The sequence below is a fragment of the Globicephala melas genome, chromosome X (assembly GCF_963455315.2).
Source record: "Globicephala melas chromosome X, mGloMel1.2, whole genome shotgun sequence".
Taxonomy (NCBI): Eukaryota; Metazoa; Chordata; class Mammalia; order Artiodactyla; family Delphinidae; genus Globicephala; species Globicephala melas.
The window spans coordinates 75,168,467-75,192,733 of NC_083335.1; the positions used below are offsets into that span (position 1 = coordinate 75,168,467).

A 24,267-nucleotide genomic window follows, 5' to 3' on the forward strand; every position below is an offset into this window, starting at 1 on the left:
CCAAAAACACCGAACATCTAGCTAATTCTATTCTACAGAGTTTCCAAGGGCCTCTTATTTATGGGAACTCTGATATGTGGGGGTCTATGTCAGATGCCAAGCCAGACTTGGCCCTGTTATCGAGGAGCTTACATGTCAGCAAAGGAGTCTAATATAGGTATGCTCAGAACTCATGGAATGCAAGACAAACCATGGGGACAAAAAGAAGTGGCCCCCTGACTCAGGAGAATTAATACTTATTGAGCACCTACAGGGATCAGACATTGTGCTACATACTTTCACTCTGTCTCTTCTGAGCATCACAGTAGCCCTGGGAGGTAGATAGTCTTGCTGTCATCTTTATAGTCTGAGGTACAAAGAAGTCAAGTGATCAGCCACAGTCACCCAGCTAGTTAGCCAAAGATCCACAATCCAACCACAAGTCTGCAGCTCCAGAGAGGTGTGCTCACTTTTGCCACTATGTTATACTGTCTCTACGCCAAAAAGTCACTGGAGAGTCAGTCCCTTCCTCTCTCTGGGTCTCAGTTTTCCAGCTGTTAAATGAAGTATGTGAGGATGATCTCTAAGGTCTTAGCACTGATACTCTAATGCTAAGGTCTCAGCCTTGTACTGAAAAGCTTCAAGTCAACTTTAGAGATGGGGGTTCCCGCATCTCCCCAGAAACAATCAGAGGTAAACAGTCTAGGCAGGGCAGTGGCCCAAAGAGAAGGGTATCAGGAAATTGTATTCTTGAGCATATCACTTTTTTTTCAGTCTAAGGGATGGAAAGAAAAAGGGGAGCTCAATGGAAATATTTTCTAATAATACAACCTCAAAAAGAAAGCTCAACTTGAGGACACAGGGAGGGGGAAGGGTAAGCTGGGATGAAGTGAGAGAGTGGCATGGACATATATACTCTACCAAATGTAAAATAGCTAGTGGGAAGCAGTCACATAGCACAGGGAGATCAGCTTGGTGCTTTATGACCACCTAGAGGGGTGGGATAGGGAGGGTGGGAGGGAGATTCAAGAGGGAGGAGATATGGGGACATATGTATATGTATAGCTGATTCACTTTGTTATAAAGCAGAAACTAACACACCACTGTAAAGCAATTATACTCCAATAAAGATGTTAAAAAAAAAAAAAGAAAGCTCAGAGATACTAGTGTGACTCCAGACTACACCTCAGGGGTTCCCTGGAACTTTGGTAAACACTCCTCCTCGAGGGGCCCACATACTAGCACAGAACTTCTGGAGGCCCAGTGCTAGGAGAAGAATCCCTCAGAGTGTGGGGGTCATGCAAGGTTTTCCTGTTGGAGGGATGGGAAGCTGAACATGGTACCAGTCGGCCATGCCCCACCTTGAGGCAGGCCAGGAAGATGTACTATAGTCCATTTTGAATATGTATGAAGTGAAAGAACGCTATAAAAGGGGCCAATGCTATACAAAGATGGCCAGTATGACTTTTAAAGGCACAACTTGCTAAGCTGAGAATGATCAGACCAGGAGGACTACTCAGTGGCATCTGGTCTACACACTGCACCAGCTAGGAGCAACCCAATTCTATCAATTCTGTTTTAAGTACTTGCCATAAAATGCCACTTGATGCCACTCTACCAAGAAAAAAAAAAAAACTTGAAAAAATACACCTCTATGCTCACCAAGGTGATTGTTGTCAGTTAACTCATCTTCTCTGTTCCTCAGTTTCCTCATCTTTAAAATGATGATAACATTACCAACCTCATTTGGCTGTGGTAAGGATTATATAAGTTAACATATATAAAGTGTTTACAAAAGTACACATCACACTGTAAGCTCCATATAGTGATAGTTATTACCTTGATTATTACTGTGTACCCTAAATCCTGTGCCACATATTCCTATTAATACTCACAACCCAATAAGGGATGTAGTGCTATTTGTCCCCAAACCAGTGTCAGAGAAATTGGAAGTAATATGCCGAAAGTGGCAGAATCCAAGAGAGAGTCGCTCAAAAGTCCATGTTCTAAACCATCAAACCACAGCAAAATAATGATCCCTTAATGGAAAAAGCAGCTGCTTTGGAAATTTCTAAGGTAAGAACCTCAAAGACTTCAGTTCTGGGCCCAGTGCTGCCATCAACTCATTTCCTTCAGAAGTAGCTTAATCACAATCTGTTTCCTCATTTAGACAATGGGGCTAATTCAAAGGTTCCTGTTTGACTCAAATCACATGGCTGCTTGAGAACACGAAATAAGCTCATGTAAGGTAGAGGGACCTCTCAGAGTTTAGAGCAATCAGACTTTGCCCTCTCTGCCCCACTGCACTACACAGTTCTTTGCCTTGACCCCTCAAGTGCAATCTCTTCCCACCTCCCACTCCTCCACATGCCTTCTGTTCTCTTCCATTCTTCCAGAATTTTGCTCACACTGTTTTCTCTGCCTGGAACACACTTGCCCTCACTGGATAGTCAAGGCTACATCTCATTCATTTCAATATCCCAATGCCCAGCACCTCATTCTAATTATAGGCTGATTATCTGATGTAGGGTTGTGCCCTGAGCACATCAAGGGAGAGGACAAAGGAAATGCTACCCTTCTCAGAGTTTATATTCAATTCTGCCTGCTAGGAGGAAAGCAGGGAAATAACAAATCTATCCCTCCACATTTGATCTCCTGGTCCAAAGAGTATGCCTCATCAAGCCATTTAGCTTTAAAAAGATGTTTTTGCTGCTGTCATCACGTTGGGCTTTTGTGTTTTCTCCAACTTCTTTGGATTCAAACGTCCAATGGTAAACTGGAACATGCTATTGAGTATTATACAACCAGGCTATGGGGGAAGGGTGCTATGAGGAGGAAATCACAACAACACACAATCAAGTTCTCAAATATGAGCTGCAAACTTGGGATCCTGGTAAAAATCTCCAGAAAAAAAAAAGATATAAAAGAAGCTGTCAGGGTTACAGCTACATGTAAAAGAATGAAATTAGAACACTTCCTAACACCATACACAACAATAAACTCAAAATGGATTAAAGACCTAAATGTAAGGCCAGACACTATCAAACTCTTAGAGGAAAACATAGGCAGAACACTCTATGACATAAATCACAGCAAGATCCTTTTTGAACCACCTCCTACAGAAATGGAAATAAAAATAAACAAATGGGACCTAATGAAACTTAAAAGCTTTTGCACATCAAAGGATACCATAAACAAGAGGAAAAGACAACCCTCAGAATGGGAGAAAATACTTGCAAATGAAGCAACTGACAAAGGATCACTCTCCAAAACTTACAAGCAGCTCATGTAACTCAATAACAAAAAAACAAACAACCCAATTCAAAAATGGGCAGAAGACCTAAAGAGACATTTCTCCAAAGAAGATATACAGATTGCCAACAAACACATGAAAGAATACTCAACATCACTAATCATTACAGAAATGCAAATCAAAACTACAATAAGGTATCACCTCACACCAGTCAGAATGGCCATCATCAAAAAATCTACAAACAATAAATGCTGGAGAGGGTGTGGAGAAAAGGGAACCCTCTTGCACTGTTGGTGGGAATGTATATTGATACAGCCACTATGGATAACAGTATGGAGGTTCCTTAAAAAACTAAGAAGAGAACTGCCTTATGATACAGCAATCCCACTACTGGGCATGTACCCTAAGAAAACCATAATTCCAAAAGAGTCATGTACCACAATGTTCATTGCAGCAATATTTACAATAGCCAAGAAATGGAAGCAACCTAAGTGTCCATCAACAGATGAAGAATGGATGAAGAAGATGTGGTACATATATACAATGCAATATTACTCAGCTATAAGAAGAAATGAAATTGAATTATTTGTAGTGAGGTGGATGGACCTAGAGTCTGTCATACAGAGTGAAGTAAGTCAGAAAGAGAAAAATAAATTCCATATGCTAACACATATATATGGAATCTAAAAAAACCCAAAATGGTTCTGATGAACCTACGGGCAGGACAGGAATACAGAAGCAGATGTAGAGAATGGACTTGAGGACATAGGGAGGGGGAAGAGTAAGCTGGGACAAAGTGAGACAGTAGCACTAACATATATACACTCCCAAATGTAAAATAGATAGCTAGTGGAAAGCAGCTGCATCGTACAGGGAGATCAGCTCGGTGCTTTGTGACCACCTTGAAGCGAGGGATAGAGAGGGCGGTAGGGAGGCAAAAGAGGGTGGGGATATGTGGATATACGTATTCATAGAGCTGATTCACTTTGTTATACACAGAAACTAACACACCATTGTAAAGCAATTATACTCCAATAAATTTGTTTTAAAAAATCTTGCAAAAATAAAAAATAAAGAACAATTAAAGAATGGAAAAAAACAAAATAAGCTGTCAGGGATATGTTCCTTCCCCTTACCTTCAAGTGGATCTAATGCATGTGAAGGGTAGCAATGTGAGAGCATAAACAAACATCAGCATCAGAGATAGAAATTTCCTAGAAACTGCAATTCGTGAGAACATGTTCTTCTTCCTGATGCTCCCCTAAGCTGATTGAAGGTACTTATTATTATTTAGAGGTATAGGTGGTACTTTCACTCATCCACTGATTTTTTAGAAGCCCTAAGGGGTAGGGCAGAGCATGGGGGACTCCATGAACTCTAGTACACATAGGCTGGCAGGGAGCAAGGATGGAAACTGGAGGTGGGCAAATAAATCCAAAATGTTCATTGAATAAGCTGAGGGCCGGTAACGTGTGGTTACAGTACAAGGTCTCCTGCTCTCTAGCAAAATGCTCTGATTTACTGAGCAGGCACCAATTGCCGGTGTGGTACTAACTCTCCACCCTCTTTTGTAATTCCTTTTCAAGGGAGATTAAGTTGTGAAGGTTTCTTCTATGATTCTTGTTTTTTCTTTAAATTAATTTATGTTTTTAAACATCTTTATTGGAGTATAATTCCTTTACAATGGTGTGTTAGTTTCTGCTGTATAACAAAGTGAATTAGCAATACATATATATATATATATATATATATATCCCCATATCTCCTCCCTCTTGCGTCTGGCTCCCACTCTCCCTATCCGACGCCTCTAGGTGGTCACAAAGCACCGAGCTGATCTCCCTGTGCCATGTGGCCACTTCCCACTAACAATCTACTTTATATTTGGTAGTGTATATATGTAAATGCCACTCTCTCACTTCGTCCCAGCTTACCCATCCCCCTTCCCGTGTCCTCAGTCCATTTTCTACATCTGCGTCTTTATTCCTGAACTGTCCCTAGGTTCGTCAGAACAACTTTTCTTCTTATTTTTGGTTTCCATACATATGTGCTAGCATACAGTATTTGTTTTTCTCTTTCTGAGTTACTTCACTCTGTATGACAGACTCTAGGTCCGTCCACCTCACTACAAATAACTCAATTTCATTTCTTTTTATGGCTGAGTAATATTCCATTGTATATATGTACCACATCTTCTTTATCCATTCATCTGTTGATGGACACTTAGGTTGCTTCCATGTCCTGGCTATTGTAAATAGAGCTGCAATGAACATTGTGGTACATGACTCTTTTGGAATTATGGTTTTCTTAGGGTACATGCCCAGTAGTGGGATTGCTGTATCATAAGGCAGTTCTCTTCTTAGTTTTTTAAGGAACCTCCATACTGTTATCCATAGTGGCTGTATCAATATACATTCCCACCAACAGTGCAAGAGGGTTCCCTTTTCTCCACACCCTCTCCAGCATTTATTGTTTGTAGATTTTTTGATGATGGCCATTCTGACTGGTGTGAGGTGATACCTCATTGTAGTTTTGATTTGCATTTCTGTAATGATTAGTGATGTTGAGCATTCTTTCATATGTTTGTTGGCAATCTGTATATCTTCTTTGCAGAAATGTCTATTTAGGTCTTCTGCCTATTCTTGGATAGGGTTGTTTGTTTTTTTGATGTTGAGCTGCATGTGCTGCTTGTAAATTTTGGAGGTTAATTCTTTGTCAGTTGCTTCATTTGCAAATATTTTCTCCCATTCTGAGGGTTGTCTTTTCCTCTTGTTTATGGTATCCTTTGATGTGCAAAAGCTTTTAAGTTTCACTAGGTCCCATTTGTTTATTTATTTTTTTATTTCCATTTCTGTAGGAGGTGGCTCAAAAAGGATCTTGCTGTGATTTATGTCATAGAGTGTTCTGCCTATGTTTTCCTCTAAGAATTTTATAGTGTCTGCTCTTATATTTAGGTCTTTAATCCATTTTGAGTTTATTTTTGTGTATGGTGTTAGGGAGTGCTGTAATTTCATTCTTTTACATGTAGCTGTCCAGTTTTCCCAGCACCACTATTGAAGAGGCTGTCTTTTCTCCATTGTATATTCCTGCCTCCTTTATCAAAAATAAGGTGACGATAGGTGCATGGGTTTACCTCTGGCTTTCTATCCTGTTCTATTGAACTATATTTCTGTTTCTGTGCCAGTACTGTGCTGTCTTGATTAGTGTACCTTTGTAGTATTGTCTGAAGTCAAGGAGCCTGATTCCTCCAGCTTCGTTTTTCTTTCTCAAGATTGCTTTGGCTATTCAGGGTCTTTTGTGTTTCCATACAAAGTGAGATTTTTTTTGTCCTACTTCTGTGAAAAGTGCCACTGGTAGTTTCATAGGGATTGCATTGAATCTGTAGATTGCTTTGGGTAGTAGTCATTTTCACAGTATTGATTCTTCCAATCCAAGAACATTGTACATCTCTCCAACTGTTTGTATCATCTTTAATTTCTTTCATCAGTGTCTTATAGTTTTCTGCATACATGTCTTCTGTCTCCTTAGGTAGGTTTATTCCCAGGTATTTATTATTTTTGGTACTATGGTAAGTGGGAGTGTTTCCTCAATTTATCTTTCAGATTTTTCATCATAGTGTATAGGAATGCAAGAGATTTCTGTGCATTAATTTTGTATCCTGCTACTTTACCAAGTTCATTGATTAGCTCTAGTAGTTTTCTGGTAGCATCTTTAGGATTCTCTATGTATAGTATCATGTCATCTGCAAACAGTGACAGTTTTACTTCTTCTTTTCCGATTTGAATTCCTTTTATTTGTTTTTCTTCTGATTGCTGTGGCTAAAACTTCCAAAACTATGTTGAATAACAGTGGTGAGAGTGGAAAACTTTCTCTTGTTCCTGATCTTACAGGAAATGGTTTCAGTGTTTCACCATTGAGAACTATGTTGGCTGTGGGTTTTTCATATATGGCCTTTATTATGTTGAGGTAACTTCCCTATATGCCTACTTTCTGGAAGGTTTTTTATCATAAATGGGTGTTGAATTTTGTGAAAAGCTTTTTCTGCATCTATTGAGATGATCATATGGTTTTTCTCCTTCAAATTGTTAATACAGTTTATCACATTGATTGATTTGTGTATATTGAAGAATCCTTGCATTCCTGGGATAATGCCCACTTGATCATGGTGTATGAACTTTTTAATGTGCTGTTGGATTCTGCTTGCTAGTATTTTGTTGAGAATTTTTGCATATATATTCATCAGTGATATTGGCCTGAATTTTTATTCTTTGTGACATCTTTGTCTGGTTTTGGTATCAGGGTGACTTTGGGAGTGTTCCTCCATCTTCTATACTTTGGAAGAATTTGAAAAGGATAGGTTTTAGCTGTTCTCTAAATGTTTGATCAAATTTGCCTGTGAAGCCATCTGTTCCTGGGCTTTTGTTTGTTGGAAGATTTTTATTCACCATCTCAATTTTAGTGCTCGTGATTGGTCTGCTTATATTTTCAATTTCTTCCTGGTTCAGCCTCAGAAGGTTGCACTTGTCTAAGGAATTTTCCATATCTTCCTGGTTGTCCATTTTATTGGCATTTAGTGGCCTGCAGTAATCTCTCATGATCCTTTGCATTTCTGCAATGCCAGCTGTTACTTCTCCTTTTTCATTTGTAATTCTGTTGATTTGAGTCTTCTACCTTTTCTTCTTGATGAGTCTGGCTAATTGATTATCAATTTCGTTTATCTTCTGAAAGAACAAGCTTTTAGTTTTACTGATATTTGCTATCATTTCCTTCATTTCTTCTTCATTTATTTCTGACCTAATCTTTATGATTTCTTTACTTCTGCTATCTTTGGGTTATTTTTTTGTTTTTCTTTCTCTAATTGCTTTTTGTGTAAGGTTAGGTTGTTTATTTGAGATGATTCTTGTTTCTTGAGGTAGGATTGTATTGCTATAAACTTCCCTCTTAGAACTGCTTTTGCTGCATCCCAAGAGTTTTGGGTCATTGTGTTTTCATTGTCATCTGTTTCTAGGTTTTTGATATTGTCTTTGATTTCTTCAGTGATCTCTTGGTTATTTAGTAGTGTATTGTTTAGCCTCCATGTGTTTGTAGTTTTTATAGGTTTTTTTCCCTGTAATTGATATCTAATCTCATAGCATTGTGGTTGGAAAAGATACTTGATGCAATTTCAATTTTCTTAACTTATCAAGGGTTGATTTGTGACCCAAGATATGATCTATCCTGGAGAATGTTCCATGAGCTCTTGATAAGAAACTGTATTCTGTTGTTTTTCATTGGAATGTCCTATAAATATCAGTTAAGTCCGTCTTGTTTAGAATATCATTTAAAGTTTGTGTTTCCCTATTAATTTTCATTTTGGATGATATGTCCGTTGGTGAAAGTGGGGTGTTAAAGTCCCCTACTATGATTGTGTTACTGTCGATTTCCGGTTTTATGGCTGTTAGCATTTGCCTTATGTATTGAGGTGCTCCTATGTTGGGTGCATCAATATTTACAGTTGTTATACCTTCTTTTTGGAATGATCCAATGATCATTATGTAGTGTCCTTCTTTGTCTCTTGTAATAGTCTTTATTTTAAAGTCTATTTTGTCTGATATGAGAATTACTACTCCAGCTTTCTTTTGATTTCCATTTACATGGAATATTTTTTTCCATCCCCTCACTTATTGTCTGTATGAGTCCCTAGGTCTGATGTGGGTCTCTTGTAGACAGCGTATATACGGGTCTTATTTTTGTATCCATTCAGCCAGTCTATGTGTTGTGTTTGGAACATTTAATGCATTTACATTTAAGGTAGTTATCGATATGTATGTTCCTAATAACATTTTCCTAATTGTTTGGGGTTCGTTATTGTATATTTTTCCCTTCTCCTGTGTTTCCTGCATAGAGAATTTCCTTCAGCATTTGTTGTAAATCCAGTTTGCTGGTTCTGAATTCTCTTAAGTTTTGCTTGTCTGTAAAGTTTTTAATTTCTCCTTCAAATCTGAGTGATATCCTTGCTGTGTAATCTTGGTTGTAGGTTTTTCCCTTTCATCACTTTAAATATGTCCTGCCACTCCCTTCTGGCTTGCAGAGTTTCTGCTGAAAGATCAGCTGTTAACTTTATGGGGATTCCCTTGTATGTTATTTGTTGCTTTTGCCTTGCTGCTTTTAATATTTTTCCCTGTATTTAATTTTTGATAGTTTGATTAATATGTGTGTTGACATGTTTTTCCTTGAATTTATCCTGTATTGGACTCTATGTGCTTCCTGGACTTGATTGACTATTTCCTTTCCCATATTAGGGAAGTTTTCAACTATAATCTCTTCAAAAATTTTCTTAGTCCTGTTCTTTTTCTCTTCTTCTTCTGTGACCCCTATAATTTGAATGTTGGTGTGGTAATGTTGTCCCAGAGGTCTCTGAGACTGTCCTCAGTTCTTTTCATTCTTTTTTCTTTATTCTGCTCTGCAGTAGTTATTTCCACTCTTTCACCTTCCACATCATTTATCCATTCTTCTGCCTCAGTTATTCTGCTACTGATTCCTTCTAGAGAATATTTTTATTTCGTTTATTGTGTTTCTCATCATTGTTTGCTCTTCAGTTCTTCTAGGTTCTTGTTAAATGTTTCTTGTATTTTCTCCATTCCTTTTTCAAGATTTTGGATCATCTTTACTATCATTATGATGAATTCTTTTTCAGCTAGGTTGCCTATTTCCTCTTCATTTGTTTGGTGTGGTGGGTTTTTATCTTGCTCCTTTGTCTGCTGTGTTTTTCCCTGTGTTTTCATTTTGCTTAACTTACTGTGTTTGGGGTCTCCTTTTTGCAGGCTGGAGGTTCGTAGTTCCCACTGTTTTTGTTGTCTGTGCCCAGTGGTTAAGGTTGGTTCAGTGGGTTGTTTCGGCTTCCTGGTAAGGGTCTGGCACCTGTGTTCTGGTGGATGAGACTGGATCTTGTCTTTTGGTGGGCGGGACCATGTCCAGTGGTGGGTTTTGCGGTGTTTTGACATTTGCAGGATATTAGGCAGCCTCTTTGCTATTGGGTGGGGTTGTGTTCCTGTCTTGCTAGTTTTTTGGCATAGGTTGTCCAGCACTGTAGCTTGCTGGTCACTGAGTGGAGCTGGGTCTTAGCATTGAGATGGAGATCTATGGGAGAGCTTTTGCTGTTTGATATTATGTGGAGCTAGGAGGTCTCTGGTGGACCAATGTCCTAAACTCAGCTCTCTGTACTCGGAGGTACAAGACTGATATGTGGCTGGAGTACCTAGACTGTTTCAGCCACACATCTAGAAGAAAAGGTAGAGAGAGAGAGAGAGAAAGAAAGAAAGAAAGAAAGAAAGAAAGAAAGAAAGAAAGAAAGAAAGAAAGAAAGAAAGAAAGAAAGAAAGAAAGAAAGAAAGAAAGAAAGAAAGAAAGGAAGGAAGGAAGGAAGGAAGGAAGGAAGGAAAGAAGAAGGAAATAAAAAAGAAAAAAGGGAAAAATAAAATAAAGTTACTAAAATAAAAAATTTAAAAATTATAAAAATTTAAAAATTATTAAAATTAAAATAATATAAAAATTATTTAAAAAATGGAGAGACCAAACCCTGGGGAAAATGGTAAAAGCAAAGCTATACACACAAAATCACACAAAGAAGCATACACATACACACTCAGAAAAGGAGAAAAAGAAAAAAAATATAGATATTTATATATATAAAAAAAGAAGAGAGAAACCAAATCAATAAATGAATCTACCACTGATAATAAACTTTTAATACTAAACTAAGATAAACGTAAAACCAGACACAAATTAGATGTAGAAAGTGAACCCCAAGTTTGCAGTTGCTCCCAAAGTCCGGCACTTCAATTTCGGGCTGATTCGTTGTCTATTCAGGTATTCCGTGTATGCAGGGTACATTAAGATGATTGTCGAGATTTAATCCACTGCTCCTGAGGCCGCTGGGAGAAAATTCCCTTTCTCTTCTTTGTTTGCACAGCTCCTGGGGTTCAGCTTTTAATTTGGCCCTGCCTCTGCGTGTATGTCGCCTGAGGGCATCTGTTCTTCGCTCAGACAGGAAGGGGCTAAAGTAGCAGTTGATTAGAAGGCTCTGGCTCACTCAGCCCAGCGGGAGAGGGAGGGGTATGAAATGCAGCGTGAGTCTGCAGCGGCAGAGGCTGGTGTGACATTGCAACAGCCTGAGGCATGCCATGTTTTCTCCCGTGGATGTTGTCCCTGGATCACGGGACCCTGGCAGTGGTGGGCTGCACAGTCTCCTGGGAGGGATTGTGTGGATAGTGACTGGTGCTTGCACACAGGCTTCTTGGTGGCTGCATCAGCAGCCTTAGCATTTCATGCTCATCTCTGGTGTCCATGCTGATAGGCGTGGCTCGCACGCAGCGCTGGAGTTTGTTTAGGCAGTGCTCTGAATCCTCTCTCCTCGTGCACCCTGAAACAATGGTCTCTAGCCTCTTAGGCAGTTCCAGACATTTTCCTGGACTCCCTCCTGGCTAGCTGTGCCGCACTAGCCCCCTTCAGGCTGTGTTCATGCAGCCAACACCAGTCCTCTCCCTGGGATCCGACCTCCGAATCCATAGCCTCAGCTCCCAGCCCCCACCCGCCCTGGCTGGTGAGCAGACAAGCCTCTCAGGCTGGTGCGTGCTGGTTGGCACTGATCCTCTGTGTGGGAATCTCTTCACTTTGCTCTCTGCACCCTTGCTGCTGTGCTCTCCTCCATGGCTCCAAAGCTTCCCCCGCCACACCCCGTCTCCACCAGTAAAGGAGTTTCCTAGTATGTGAAAACTTTTCCTCCTTCACTCCTCCCTCCCAGAGGTGTCGGTCCCATCCCTATTCTTTTGTCTCTGTTTTTTTCTGTTTTCTTCTGCCCTACCCAGGTACGTGGAGAATTTCTTTACTTTTGGGAAGTCTGAGGTCTTCTGCTAACATTCAGTAGGAGTTGTTTCACATGTAGATGTATTTCAAATGTATTTGTGGGGAGGAAGGTGATCTCCATGTCTTACTCCTCCGCCATCTTGAAGGTCTCCTGACTCTTCTTTTTCATTTGACAAATCAAACTGAAATTATTATGTAGATGCTTTTGATACCCACCCTGTTTATTCAAACATGTGGAGGAGGCAAGTGAGTGGCAGAGAGAGCAAAGCACTGCTTCATTTTCTTGATTTGCAAGGCTTGTCCACAGCTGCACCCACCAAGCTGGCAGGACTTCTTTCTGAATGTCCAACTGCTTGGGTAGGTGGAACATAGAAAAAACCTATACCAGGGAATCAGTGAGGTTGAGCCACCCAAGCCAATAGCCAACCAGCCATGGAATGGACATATCCTATTGCTTTCTGTGGGAGGCTCCCCAGCACTCATCTACCTTTAGCCTTACCGGGAGTTGGACTTCCCCCCAAGGCAGTCTTACTCTCTTGCTTAGATATGGACACTTTACTGCAGAAACAAGTCCCTGCAATATCATAAAGGGAAGCAACTGGGCTGTAGGAAGCAGAAGGCTGGAAGAGTATGTGGTGCAGCAGTGTAAAGAACATCCCCCAGGGAATCTGGAGACTAGATTCAAGTTTTAGTTTTGTCATTGACTTGCTGTTTGGCCTCAGTCAGGAATAGGCTTCTCAGACTTCCACCATCATTACAAGGTTTGCATGTGTGCACGTGTGTGTGCGCACACACATGTGCATAAACATGGCCAGAGATGTTCTTTGGGGAGTTCCCTAAAAGACCTACTGACTCTGACATTTTAGAAATATTTAAGACTAGATATGGCACACTTGATCGAAACTTTGGTCCTGGCCTCTGAAATGTACCCATCAGGCCTTGCTAAAGAAAATGCTTCATAGAGGGCAAACCTTCTGAAGCTGGTCAGTTGCACAGTGACCTCAGAGTCTGAAAAGTTAACCACAAGGAATTTTTCTTCTTACTAACTTAAATAAAGAAGGACTTTGTCAAGCAGGGTTGTGTGGGCTTGGATGAGATTAGAGGACCAGTCAATCATGCTAACAAAGGAGGCAGAAAGTAACTGCCTCCTATTCGAAAGACTTTCCTTTGTTTCCCAACCCCCAACTATAGACAAACACAAATAAAATTCCTTCTGAGATGCTGAGTCTTTAAATCATAGTTCAGTGCTTTCATGTTAGGTGTTAGTGAAGCTCCCTGAACAGGCCAAAGAATTTTAAGCTATTCTTGGTCTCCCATGGCCCCAGCTGCAGGGACTGGAGGCCAAGAGCCCATGGAGGAATTAGAAGGTCTTCCAGGTATTGGGAAGGGGAAAATTGTTTCAGGGAATAGAAAGACAACTGCTGCTGGGAACATCCTATTACAGAGAATCCCCACAGGGGTAGAGAAAAAGAGGCCTGCTAATCAGCCACAGTTTCAGAGTGCCTGAGAATTAGCGATCTTTCTAGAGGTCATTTGATCCAGCCCTCTTATCAGGAAACTATCCAAAGCAAACCAGACACAGGGGAAGGAGAATCCATGATTTCCTAATAAGTCTGTGCCAGTGCTGTTTTCTTCTTATGAGCAAGAAGATCTCTTTATATAGATTCCTTCCTCTCCTTGCATCTCAAAGAATCACTGCTGTTTTCTACTCTGTATGGGGACATTATCCTTCAAATAAGACTCAAAAATATGCCAGCTGCTCAGAACTGTGGACATTTCCAGCCATGTACATTAAAGAGGAACAGAAGTAGCAGAATAAAGGAAAGATGACTTTTTCTGGACATTGGTTAAGTAACTGTAAGGCTGTTTCATTCCCTTGGAATGTGCTAAACTATATGACAAGTTAGAGAGCTACTAGCTCTCAAATTACAAGAAATTATACCTGTGTGGAGGCCAGAGGAATTGGGGAGCTGACTCAACTTCTACACTATGATCATGAAGCTTAAGATTGCCACCTCCTCCCTGGTAGCATGTCCTGCCTCTCCTATCTTGGTTATATTAGCTGTGGACTGTCAGATTTCATAACTTGGGTCTGAGAGATAAATGTGAAATGTCATTACTCCTGGTTCTCTTGATGGGCACAAGAGAGAAACAATAAATAGTGTACTTAACACACAGGTACCTGTGAGGCCTTAAAGTTCACAGCTCTTTTTTCTGTTTAACAGACACCTCAGGAACTTCAACAGAGCAGTGGCATAAGAGGCAAAAGCTCCATTTATTTGTTAGGCTGTGTATATCCTCTGAAAGTTAGCATCTCAGAAGACAATGCTTTAGTGAAGGCTTTCTGAGTTCAGAGAAGTCGTGGCCAATTCCAATAGAATGGAAGGCTCAGGGATTATTTTTATAAGCAGATAATTAAAAAATAGAATTTGGCCTGTCAGTTGGGCAGGGATGATGGTTGTGGCCTGAAGTGTGCAGGCTTGGATAGAACTAGTAGATATGTCAGGGTGAGGTGATCTCACCAAGAGGAAAAGAAGAAGTATGTTGGCTGGCCTGCATCAGAGAACCAACCTTGCACTCTGTGTCTGGGAGTGAATTAGTACCTATTACTCCTCATCCAAGTGTTCATCTGGTGGTGATAAAATTCCAGGACTTGAAAGAGCTTTGAAAGGCTACTGAGTCAACCCAATTATTTCTTAGAAACACCCAAATAGATGAATCTTTCCTTTCCTAATGAAATATTGCAACCGAGATTTCTCCAACCTTCTTAGAAAGCTATTCAAGTACACAACACCTCTTATTAGCAGGAAGTTTTGCCTTGGCTCTAATCTAAATCCTTTCTGATGCTCTTCAAATATAATTACTCTTTGCTCATCTTTGGCTAAGATGTGAGGTTCTGGCTAAGGTATTCAGACTCTCCAATGTCCCTGTTAGTAAGGGTCCTACCTCCCAGTCTAGGACAGAGGCCTGCCACTGGGCAATCTTGTCAATATTCTCCAAGCGCCGCTTGCGTTCATTGATCTGCTGAGTCACATTTCTCATGACAGCCAGAGCAGCTGCCACATACCTGTAGTCACTGTGAAGACACAAAATTACAAGTTGGATGAGTCAATGTGCCATTGAACCCATGTGCTGGGTGCCAACACTAACATCCATTCTCCTCTTCCTACTTAGCAAGAGAGCCCGGATTTTAGATAGAATCCATGCCACATGGTACAAAAGACTACATTTTCTATCCTTCTTTACAGTAAGAGGTGACTTATATGATCAAGTTCTGTCCAGTGATATGTAAATAGAAATGTTGGGTAGAACTTTTGAAAAACTACCTTTAAGGAAAACAGCATGCCCTTCTTTGGTCCTTACTTAAACCTGACGCTTAAGAATATTTAGATGTGATGGCTGAAGTTCTAGCAACCATCTTAGACCATAAGGACAAGGTCCATACTCCTAAGGATAGGATAAGAGAAAACTGGAAGGAGTCTCTGATAATCATGGAGCCAGCAAGGCAGCCATAAACTGCCTACCTGCAGGCGTTTTCTCTATGAAAGAGAAACAGACTCATCTTTGCTATGCCATTATTTTTGTACCTATCTGATACAACCAGCCAAGGATGAGGAAGGGAGCCTCACACATGGCATGGTCCAGAGAACTTTACCATCTGTTCTAGCACCTATTTCTAGGGAACTCTGCCCAAAGTCACTGTAAAATAACATCCAAACCTTTCCTCCTATACAATATAGAGATAGGATGTAGCATTGTGGTTAAGAACAGAGACTGGAGCCAGACTCCTTGAACACAAACCCTAGTTTAGTCACTGACTAGTGGTGTGGCCTTTGACAAGTCTCATTCTCCTTCTCAGTGACTCAGTTTCCTCATCTGTAAAATGGGGAGAATTACAGTAGAATTTGCTGAAGTTTTAATAATCCATGAAAACTGTTTTACTCTTGGCTCACAGCAAATGTCTGCAGTATTATTAATATAAAACAAACATTTCTCTAGTATAGACATTATATGGGTTGTCTCTCAAAACCTCTAACTCCAGAAGTACAATCCTAGGCCCCATTTTCCTGGGACTTTGGATGGCCCACTTGTTGAAGGTTATACCATCCTGCCCAGTTTTCTCTGTTTGTCTGATCTAATTTCCAGTCAAATGGCTCCTGTGAAAAGAAGATTGAAAGTTAGATCCCAGACATTTGGTGGAATAATTAGTTGAGAAGGCAGGAGGATGAGTTACAGTTCAGTCTTAACAAACTTTTCCTTAGAGAAGCTGAACATGCTTTGTGGTCACTAACATGCTCACTGTCCCTGCACCAATTTGAAAGAAGAGAAGAGAAAAAGAAGAGCAGAGCAACTGTCTTTTTCTTCCCTAATACATTGAGGTGTGGGGTGGTGGACCAATCATAGGAACAGAAGAAAGGGAGTTCTAACTGCTAGGGCAGATGAGACACAGCACCTCCTCTTAGCTGGCCTCCCTGGCTCCAGTCTGTTCTCTGCACACCTGCCAGACCATAGTCTTCAAACGTTACTACATTTTATCACCTACAGTGACAGGATACTCAGTACAAATCCTAACCAGTCTATTCTGTCTCAAGACAACTCTGTTAACACACACACACATACACACACACACACACACACACACACACACACACACACACACACACACACACACACACACACCAAAACCTCTTTATCCTGAGCCTTAATGAATGTTAGCTGTTACCAGTTTTTCTTGTGGATCTCACTTCTGACTCATACTGAACTTATGATCAACCAATACTTCTTAAATTTCTTTAAAATATGCTGTCTAGAAGCTGTATGTCTCTCAGTCTGTCCTTGAATTGTTGATTTCTTAGACCAAACTACAGAATATTATATTTGTTTCTGTTACATTTCATTCTTTTACAGTTACTTGCTCCAACCTGTGGGGGAGTTATTGTGCTCTGTAAAACTGTCAAAGTTTTTCCCTGGCAAGACTATCTGAGCTTGCCATTTAGAAGCAAGGTAGGGTAATAACAGAAGGGGTGGTTGCAGTGCAGAAGTTGCTGACGTAAATAAGCACCCCTGTTCTTTAGGTCCTTTTTCTGTCTCCCATGCTATTCCTCCCTGATTTGAGAGCATCAGGAAAATGCCTTAAGCCACTTTCTAGGAGGTAAAGCATAGAGTTACACTGTCAAATATGGTATCCACTAGCCACATTTAATTAGAATTAAATAAAAATTTAGTTCTTTAGTTGCATCAGCTACATTTCTCAGTACTCAATAGCCATATGTGGCCAGTGTCTACTATATTAAACCACAGAGATATGGAACATTTACATCACTGTACAAAGTCCTATTGGACAGTGCTGGCATGAGAAGGCTTATTACCTCTGCCTGACCCCATGTACTACTTAGCCATGAATTTATCACTGCCACTGTGCCATACTGTCAGTCAACCTTTGCCATTTTTAGCTGGCTGCCTTTCTCATGATGGTTAGAGGGGGGTATGTCACCATCTCTAACCTTCCCCACTAGCTTTAGGAGTGGGTGAGAGAAAAAAGTAAATAGCTGTGGTCTAGCCTGAACCCTGCTCAGAGCCCTCAGGCTTCCAGATGAGGTCTGAGCCCAGCACCCTAGTGAGGAGACTGACTGAACCAAGATTGTCTTGTTCCAGGCAGGTCAGCTAACCTCCCTCTCGTAGTCTTTCTTCTTAGCAGCTTAAGCAAGGTTGGGTGGGGGGGGTGGGGACATGTCACCCTTCTGTAAACAATGGTAGTATTATTCTCCATTTACCACTCTCTATCCACCTAATCTTCTCCCTCAGGGACTACTCTGCCTGCTTGCATTTCAGACCTACCTATCTGAACACCTATCAACCTAAGTCTTCAACCTGGCATTAGCCTCTAATTGCCTTCAAACCCAAGCTACTTTGGCATGCATCACAGGAGCTATCACCTTGATAAAGCTTTCTGAGGCCTGCAAGAAGGAGTGGCCCATGGCCTGGGGATAGTGCTAGGCCCAATGGGTCACCCCAAATGAGGACAGGGATTGATGTAGCCTGCGACTGCCTGAGCCATTCTCTCAGCACCCCTGAGCCTAGGGGTGGAAGGAGAGGGGACCAGAGACCCAGAGGATAAGAAGGCCTTGATGCAGGGGTTCCACTCACAAGGTGAAGGTGCACAGGAATGGGAAATCCCAGGGAGATATGCTATCTTGTTGGCTCCCACTAAACCCAAAAGGCCCTGGGGTTGCTTTGGTCTAAAAGACAAACATAATTTTTGGCTGTGCTTTAAAATTGGTCCTTGGGGGGCTCTTAAAAACATTTATGTAAATACATAATTTACCTAGTTAATATCATCAGTCCACAAGTATAATTTTTAGAGCAGACACTCAGGAGTAGGTGGGAGATGAGCTGTGATATAAAAACATTTGAGAATCACTCTTTAAATATACTGGTTTTAAAACCACTGGTCTGAAAGCAGCTCCACTGAGATTTAGGTGCAATAGTGGCTGCTTCTGGTCACTTAGCACCTTGAAGTATTCCTGTGGAGGTCATTTAGATTCATTACAACATGGGATGGCAGAACTAGAAAAGGCCTTCCAGACTGGCTAGTACAATGGCTCACAAATCTTCCTTGGCATGAAAATCACCTGGAGCGCTCTTTAAAAAGTTAGGTTCCCAGACCACTGTCCATACTTTGTGTCCCTGCTTTGCCACAGACTTGCTCTTTGTCATTTTCCCTTTCTGGGACTCAGTCTGTCTAGCCATAGAATGAATAAGTCTGACTAGAAGACCTTCCTCTAAGGCCCTTTCCATTTTAGGTGCCATAAATGTTTTCCATTTTTATTTTTAAAATATTAAGATATTTTAGTTGGGGTTCTTTAACATCCTATTAGCTCTCACAGGTTTTCTCCTTAGAAAACTTGGGACTCAGTTTTGGCAATGGGCTGTATTAAATATTTTAAGTGAGATTTAGTCACCTCCAAATTTCATGTCTAATTAGTACTCCCACTATTCCCCAGCTAGTAAACAGACTCAGGGAGAAGGGAACAGAGTCCTCCTTTGCAAGGTCCTTCTACACCTGCCTCGCTCACAGCCAACAGAACAAGGAAGGCAGAGTTACCACTGGTGGTGTTACTCATACAAAGGGAGAGTCCACTGCTACTACATTTGGTTTCAAATCTGAAATCTGTCCAGGGCTTCAGACCACTGAAGCACATAACCCATGATATGCTAAAGAACAACATCAACTTAAAAATGAACCTAGGGATTGGCCTAGAAGCTTGACATAAAAAAAACCAACCGACGCATACCGATGGCCTTATGCAACTAGGTCTGGAAGTCAGATCCAAGGAAACCAGGCAGTGGAGCCAAATGAAAGTACGAAGCAGGCCTGATGAGAAGCAAGCAGAAACTAAGGGAAATTGAGCAAAGGCCTTCTTTATTCTTATAGTGATCAATCAGGAAGAGAGCTGAGAGCTGGGGCAATAAACCTAAGGTCACGGATTTAATACCAATTAAAAGCAGGCTATAAATAGGCTGGGGGCTCTAGGTTATGACGCAAAGCACATGAAAAAATAGGGGATGGTTCACTGTAGACCATTCCCATTGTTGGAGATGACTCCCAGCATATACCTTACTAATAGAGGGTTAGGAGTGTCATTTCCATTCAGAGAAAGATAAGCTCCTTCATCCTTTTTGGGTTGGTTTTCTTGAAAATACTGAAAAACTTTGAGAAAACTTCAGGGGAAGTCTCAAGTCTATTTTCCCCCAGTCATGCTGTGTGTCTAAGGGGAAGGTACAGTTGGGATGAGGCAGAGGAGGGTGTAAAAGACTAAAGAAGACCAGGGGTGTAGTCTTTCAGAAGAAATCTAAGGTCAGTACAAGTAGGGCAGTCTGTTACCAGGATATTTGACTCTATTGAGCAGAGCAGAATAAACAGTTGATTCACTTGGCTGAACTCAGGACTAAGGACCAGGCTATAAGCTCCCTGAAGGTAGTGTCTAAGTGGTACAATAATGATGAACACTGATTTTGTGTATATATTGATTTATAAGTTTATAAGCAACTGATAAGCATTGTCTCACTTTATATACACAACAGTCTTCAGAGGTAAGCAAGAATATGTCATCATCCCATTGTGTATATAAGCTAACAGAAATTCAGAAAAGGCAAGAGGACATACATTCTCAATAAGGATTAACATGTAGAGGAGGCTCTCTCCTTCACTCCTGCCTCCCTCAATCCCTTACCTATGGTCCTGGGCGGTATACTTGAGGAGCTCAGCCAACTGTAAGGGATACTTGCAGATCTTCTGCACTGGCGTCAAAAGGAAACCATCAATGGCAATGTCAATCATCTGCTGCAAGAGGCGACAGGCCTCAAAAAAGTGCTGGTAGCGGCTGTCCTTCATCAGTTTGGAGAGCTCCATACAGGCGTCCAGGTGGTTGTTACAGTACTCAGAGTATATCCAGAATCCATCTTGCTGTGAGCAGAGGAAAGATAGAGAGAAAGGGAAAGGCTACTGAGAACTCCAAAAGAAGTTCTGGAGAAATGGGAAAACAGACCCTCTACTTATGTAGAAATATAAAAATGATAATGTCAATCTTTCCTACATTGATTCATAATTTAATAATAAAGAAATTATTTGGGAATTAGACAACCTGTAAAAATTCATATATAAAAATAAATAAAAGAGACCTTCAAGATGGTGGAGGAGTGAGACATGGAGATCACCTTCCTCCACACAAATACATCAAAAATACATCTACATGTGAAACAACTCCTACAGAACACCTACTGAATGCTGGCAGAAGAGCTCAGACTTCCCAAAATGCAAAAAATTCCCCATGTTCTTGGGCAGGGCAAAAGAAAAAAGAAAAAACAGAGACAAAAGAATAGGGATGGGACCTGCACCACTGGGAGGGAGCTGTGAATGAGGAAAAGTTTGCACACACTAGGAAGCCCCTTCACTGGTGGGAACAGGTGGGGGAAAAGCTTCAGAGCCATGGAGGAGAGTGCAGAAACAGGGGTGCAGAAGGGAAAGTGGAGAGATTCCCACACAGAGGATCAGTGCCAACCAGCACTCACCAGCCTAAGATGCTTGTCTGCTCACTCATCGGGGTGGGTGGGAGCTGAGAGCTGAGGTTCAGGCTTCGGAGGTCAGACCTCAGGGAAAGGACTGGGGTTGGCTGTGTGAAGACAGCCTGAAGTGGACTAGTGTACCACAGCTAGCCAGGAAGGAGTCTGGGAAAATGTCTGGATCAGATGGAGAGGCAAGAGACCACTGTTTTGGGGTGTGCGAGGAGAGGGGATTCCTGCTCCTTGTGCCCACAGAGGGCAGAGCACCACCTAAATGAGCTCCAGAGACAGGAGTGAGCCACAGCTATCAGATTGGACCACAGAGATGGGCATGGACCGTTAACACTGCCACCACTGCCACCAAGAATCCTTTGTGTAAGTGCAGGTCACTACCCACACTTCCATGGATACCCATGCAGCAAACCATGGCCAGGGTCCCATGATCCAGGGACAACTTCCCTGGTAGAACACATGGTGCACCACAGGCTGTTGCAATGTCATGTCAGCCTCTGGTGCTGCAGGCTCACCCCCACATTCTAATTCTGACTACCATACTTTTCCCTCTCCCTGGCTGGAGCGAGCAACAGAGCCCTAATCAGCTGCTGCTTGAACTCACTCCTGTCTGGGTGGGGAACAGACACCTGAGGGTGGCCTACATGCAGAGGCAGGGCCAAAACCAAAGCTGAATCCCAGGAGCTGTGCGAACAAAGAAGAGAAAGGGAAATTTCTCCATGCATCCTCAGGAGCAGTGGATTATATCCCCACAATCAACTTGATAAAACCCTGCATCTGTGGAGTAGCTGAATAGACAACAAATGTTCCCAAAATTGAGGTGGTAGACTTTGGGAGAAACTGTAGACTTGGGGTTTGCTTTCTAAGTCTGATTTGTTTTTGGTTTTATGTTTCTCTTAGTTTAGTTTTAAGTGCTTGTTATCACTGGTGGATTTGTTTATTGGTTTGGTTGTTACCTTCCTTTATTTTAAATTTTTAAAATATTTTTGTTTTTAATTTTTCCCCCTTTTTCTCTTTTTGTAAATGCATGTATGTATGTATCTTTGTATGATTTGGTCTCTTTAGGTTTGATATCATTTGTCCTAGGGTTCTGTCTGGTAGTTTTGTTTTGTTTTCTTTTTCTGCTCTTGTTGTTTTTTGGTTGTTTGTCTGTTTTTTATGAGTGTGTGTGTGTGTGTGTGTGTGTGTGTGTTTGCGTGCACACATGGGTACGTTTCTTTGTCTGATTTTGTCTGTTTAGTTTTGTTTTTACCATTTGGTTTGGGGTTCTATCTGTTCGTTCTTTTTTTTCCTTCCTTTACTTCCAAGCTGTGTGGCTGGCACGATTTTGGTGCTCCAGCTGGATGACGGGCATGAGCCTCTGAGGTGGGAGAGCCAAGTCCAGGATATTGGACCACCAGAGACCTCCCAGCCCCATGTAATATCAATAAGCAAGAGCTCTCCCAGAGACTTCATCAACACTAAGACTCATTCCACCCAATGGCCAGCAAGCTCTGGTGCTGGATGCCCCACAGCAAACAACTTGCAAGACAGGAACAAAAACCCACCAATTAGCAGAGAGGCTGCCTAAAGTCATGCTAAGTTGACAGACACCACAAAACACCACACCGGATGTGGCCCTGCACACCAGAGAAACAAGATCCATCTCCACCAACCAGAAGAAATGCACCAGTCCCATCCACCAGGAAGCCTACATAAGCAAATAAACCAATCTCACCCACTGGGGGCAAAACAAAAATAATGGGAACTACAAAGCTGAGGAAAAGGAGAGCCAAAACACACTAAGTTAAACAAAATGAGAAGACAGAGAAATATGAAGCAGATGAAGGAGCAAGGCAAAAACCCAGCAGAACAAACAAATGAAGAGGAAATAGGCAGTCTACCTGAAAAACAATTAAGAGTAATGATAGTAAAGATGATCCAAAATCTCAGAAATAGAATAGAGAAAATACAAGAAGTGTTTAACAAGGACCTAGAAGAACTCAAGAGCAAACAAACAGTGATGAAGAACACAAACAAAGAAAGGAAAAATACTCTAGAAGGAATCAATAGCAGAATAACTGAGGCAGAAGAATGGATAGGTGAGCTGGAAGATAGAATACTGCAAATACCTGTGGCAGAGCAGAATAAAGAAAAAAGAATGAATAGACACTTCTGGGGCAACATTAAATGCAACAAAATTCAAATTATAGGGAACCCAGAAGAAGAACACAAAAAGAAAGTGTCTGAGAAAATATCTGAAGAGACTATAGTCGAAAACTTCCCTAACATGGGAAAGGAAATAGTCAATCAAGTCCTGGAAGAGCAGAGAGTCCCATACAGGATAAATCCAAGAAACATGGCAAGACACATATTAAGGAAACAATCAAAAATTAAATACAAACCAAAAATATTAAAAGCAGCAAGGGAAAAGCAAAAAATAACATACAAGGGAATCCCCATAAGCTTAACAACTGATCTTTCAGCAGAAATTCTGCAAGCCAGAAGGGAGTGGCAGGACATATTAAAAGTGATGAAAGGGAAAAACCTACAACCAAGATTATTTTACCCAGCAAGGATCTCATTCAGATTTGATGGCAAAATTAAAACTTTTACAGACTAGCAAAACTTAAGAGAATTCAGCACAATCAAACCAGCTGTACAAAAAATGCTAAAGCAACTTCTCTAGGCAGGAAACACAAGAGAAGGAAAAGACTTACAAAAAAATAATTAAGAAAATGGTAATAGGAACATATATGTCGATAATTACCTTAAATGTAAGTGGATTAAATTCTCCAACCAAAGGACACAAAATGGCTGAATGGATACAAGAACAAGACGTGTGTAAATGCTGTCTACAAGCAACCCACTTCAGACCTAGGGACACATACAGACCGAAAGTGATGGGATGGAAAAAGATATTCCATGCAAATAGAAATCAAAGGAAATCTGGCATACCAATACTCATAACAGACAAAATAGACTTTAAAATAAAGACTATTACAAGAGACAAAAAAGGACACTACATAATGATCAAGGGATCAATCCAAGAGAAGATATAACAAGTGTAAATATTTATGCACCCAACATAGGAGCACCTCAATAAATAAGGCAAATGCTAACAGCCATAAAAGGGGAAA

The 24,267-nt window shown here is 41.1% G+C and overlaps 1 protein-coding gene across 9 annotated transcripts in view; it reads right to left on the minus strand.

The window, feature by feature from the left end:
- Window positions 1–24,267, minus strand: part of ARHGEF9 (Cdc42 guanine nucleotide exchange factor 9) — a 223,590-nt gene that overhangs the window by 45,753 nt on the left and 153,570 nt on the right. For all 9 annotated transcript variants that reach the window (XR_009560590.1, XM_060291795.1, XM_060291801.1 and 6 more), the window contains 2 exons: window positions 20,308–20,540; window positions 15,020–15,149 (listed from right to left, as the gene is read on the minus strand). Coding sequence is in view for 8 of the 9 variants with exons in the window: in XM_060291795.1 (XP_060147778.1) it covers window positions 15,020–15,149; window positions 20,308–20,540 (363 nt within the window). In the remaining variant the exon portion in view is untranslated. The remainder of the gene's footprint in view (window positions 1–15,019; window positions 15,150–20,307; window positions 20,541–24,267) is intronic.